General features: G+C 31.3%; 1 protein-coding gene across 1 annotated transcript in view; it reads left to right on the forward strand.

Moving 5' to 3' along the window:
- LOC115243504 (ankyrin repeat and MYND domain-containing protein 2) overlaps positions 1-2,379 on the forward strand; it is a 3,624-nt gene extending 1,245 nt beyond the window's left edge. Inside the window, exons 3-4 of the mRNA XM_029820579.1 lie at positions 307-614; positions 756-2,379. Of these exons, the coding sequence (XP_029676439.1) occupies positions 307-614; positions 756-1,394 (947 nt within the window). The 3' untranslated portion in view covers positions 1,395-2,379. The remainder of the gene's footprint in view (positions 1-306; positions 615-755) is intronic.
- Positions 2,380-3,369: the final 990 nt, after the last annotated feature.

Consider the following 3,369-nt stretch of genomic DNA (forward strand, 5'->3'; position numbering starts at 1 on the left):
TTTTAGTTTATAATAAAAAATTGTTTTTTGCAAAACAATTAAAATTATATTTATGATGATAGTTTAATTAACTTTTGTTAAGTTAACTTTCACTTTTTATAAAATTACACGATAACGTAAATTTTTGTTTGTTTTATTGCAAAGCAATCGAAATAAGAAGATTATTTTTTCGATAATATACGAGGCACTAATATTGAAAGCGATTACAAATTTTAATAGAATATATATGTACACACAACGATCCGCTACTACTGTCAGAACCACCAAATGTCTTTTTAACCACAAACATTCAAATCAATTTATTTTTTAAGAAAATTTTAGGACTTTTAATGTCATACGGAGCACGCTTGACGGCGACGAACAGTGTGGGCAGAACAGCAGCTCAAATGGCGGCGTTTGTGGGAAATCACAATTGTGTAGCGACTATCAATAACTTTATTCCAAAAGCTGATATAGATTATTTTATTAAGCCGCAGGGTTTGCAGACTGAACCTATGCTACCGCCGCATTTAGCGGATTGTTTCCATCAATTCATAATGCAAGTCAATGTAAATCCTGTACGTGTATGCATGAATTTACAGAAATTTCCTGCTCTTCTGGAAAATGCGGCAAAAGTAAGTAAGATGCAATGGGAAAGAGAAAAAAATATATAATGAAACATTAAATGCAACCAGTACTTTATTTTATTTGACATGTTAAAATATTTCTCTTTTTTTTCTGTGAAGAAATTAATGTTTAATTTATCATCTTTTTAGATACAAAAGGTATTAGAATCTATGCGCTACAGAGAAATGACGCGAGGCGCTGAAACAAACGAAGTGATGGCTTTCAAGTATCATTATCTCAGTTGTGTTGTGGCTGAAGTGTTAAAATGTCAAAAGCGACAAGAAGCTATGAAGGCGGAGAAAAGCGGGAACGAGGAGAGCGAAGAAAAGAAATCTGATACTGTAGAAGTTTTAATACGAAGATTCCTCAAGTGCAGTAAGAGCGACGGTCTACCTGAATACCAGGAGGCCTTTTTGAGAGAGTCCGTAAGAGAGTTTCCATTTAGAGAAAGTACAATTTTTCGTCAAATGGTCGCCACGTTGGCTAGTACAGATCCACCGTCCGCCGTTTCCGTAGTTTCCGCTGCGATTAATGGGCAACGAGGCTTCTCCGATAATGCCCAAACTTGTGTAACTTGTGGCGAAGATAAAGCTACCAAAAAATGTAGCAAATGCAAAGCAGTGCAATACTGCGACAGGGAGTGTCAAAGATTACACTGGTTCATGCACAAAAAGGCATGTGCTAGATTAGACCCGTCTTTGGCTAATAGCGGAAAGATCACTGATGTAAATAAAGAACAGATTATCAATGCTGTTAGTTCAAGATTACAGAATCTAGCTGTTAAATAAATATGTACAGATTTAATATTAGCAGTTGGAACTGTTTCCATCTGGAACACTATATCCCAATTATCAAGAATGTTTATTTTTTCCTGTAAATAGTCACTCTATTAGGATTGTTATTCTATGTACAATTTTTTCATTCTGTATAGTATTGATGGGTCTTCATATGATTGTGCCTGTCGTATCTATGAAAGCTAACAATGCTATTATTTTTATGCAATTAAAATCATTGAAACTTCATAAACATTTTTTTAGACATGCATTTATATTGACATCTTTTCGAATATCTATCCTTGACAATCAGTTGTAATATTAATGAGGAATAAAACTGAATCAATAATTATAATAAGTTTTTAGTTGTGTGCGCAAAGATATATTCTGTTCATTGAGAGATTTTTATATGCAAATCTGTGAATTGCCGGATTTTTTTGAACTGACTGACTTTTATGTGGTTATATATACTTCGCCGTACTTCTGGACAGTAATACTGTGGCCAAACATAAGTTGTATGAAGATACAGATTCACATTATATATGACATAATATGACAAAATGTCCTTTTGTAATATATAAATGTATTCATACATTTATATAGTAAACTTGGAACCTGAAAGAGATGCATAAGAACAAATACACATTTATGTTTATAGAAAAATATTTTATCATGTCATATTATTGTCACATAATGTGAATCAACACTTATTCTTATCACGTATCTATGTGTGCTCAGTTAAATATATCTATTTGTAATATTTTAGAGCTGTGTTTTTTGAAAAGCTTATTGTGATGATTTATTGTGATTTATCATTGCCGGAATAAAGCACGTTTGCTTGTGATTGATATAGTAGCAATTGCATCATCCTGTTGTATATTCCATGTCACTAATTTTTGTATCAATAATTATCACGTAAGCAATATCTAATTTAATCAATCTATTACATTTTATTTCCACTTTGCTGTTTGTGTCAGGAGAATTAATAATAAAATTTAATCTAAAAAGAGAAGCGAAATTAATTATGGTTGAATCTGGCATTACTCTCTTCAATCGCATTGAAAAATGAAATTTATATCGTTGATCAAATATTTCATTTGTACGTATTTTGCGTCTATTCATAATTAAAAATTACTTCCTCAAGTTATCACTTTCATTATCACGCTCGAGTGTCTTGTTAGTTGTAAAAATATATATATTATGTGAATATTCCTAAACAAACTGTTGATTTCCTAATATAAATGACCGTATTCTTCACTTTCAACAACACTTTTGACAATTTTTTTCATCAATTTACTCCAAGATTCAAATTGGCAATACTTTCTCTCTGCAGCGAGTTAACGTATATCTAGGAGATTTCAAACTTTCACTTCAAACACCGGAACCAATCGTTGCGTTTCGCGTTACGCAAATATTACGACTCGTTTTCGGTGGTATACATATGCATCATATCCGTAATAATCGACCGCCTTTTTTATAAGTATTATTTTTGTGAACTTTAATTCATTAAGATTCTCGTGAATTGTTTAATTTATGATTTAATATATTGCAAGTACATTTGCTATTTATTCCTCGAGCCTGTCTATTATTTTGTTTTTATTTTCATTGGAACTGGAGGGGAGGGATTTTTTGTTATTTAAATTTTTTTTTTAAATATTTAAAATAAAATATAAATTTTATTACCTCTACTGATATATGAAAATAAACAAGAATTATATATATGAAGAAAGCGGTTATTATGGATACAAGATAAAGTGTGTGCCGCCGAAAACCACTGTCGCAATGCATATTTGCGTAATGCGAAACTTAATTTATCGTCGAAAGCCTTTCATTTCAAACCACTTCTGCAATTCAGAAAGTATTCATGATTCTCATTTCCGTAATGAAGATTTGGACTCTAAAACAGTCGAAGAATATGTTTACGAATTTTAGATTCACTCTATTCGAAAAAATAATATTTTTTTTGCTTTTTTTATTGCCATATTTTTCT

This window comes from Formica exsecta, unplaced genomic scaffold (genome assembly GCF_003651465.1).
Source record: "Formica exsecta isolate Colony F162 unplaced genomic scaffold, ASM365146v1 scaffold72, whole genome shotgun sequence".
In the NCBI taxonomy this organism is placed as follows: domain Eukaryota; kingdom Metazoa; phylum Arthropoda; class Insecta; order Hymenoptera; family Formicidae; genus Formica; species Formica exsecta.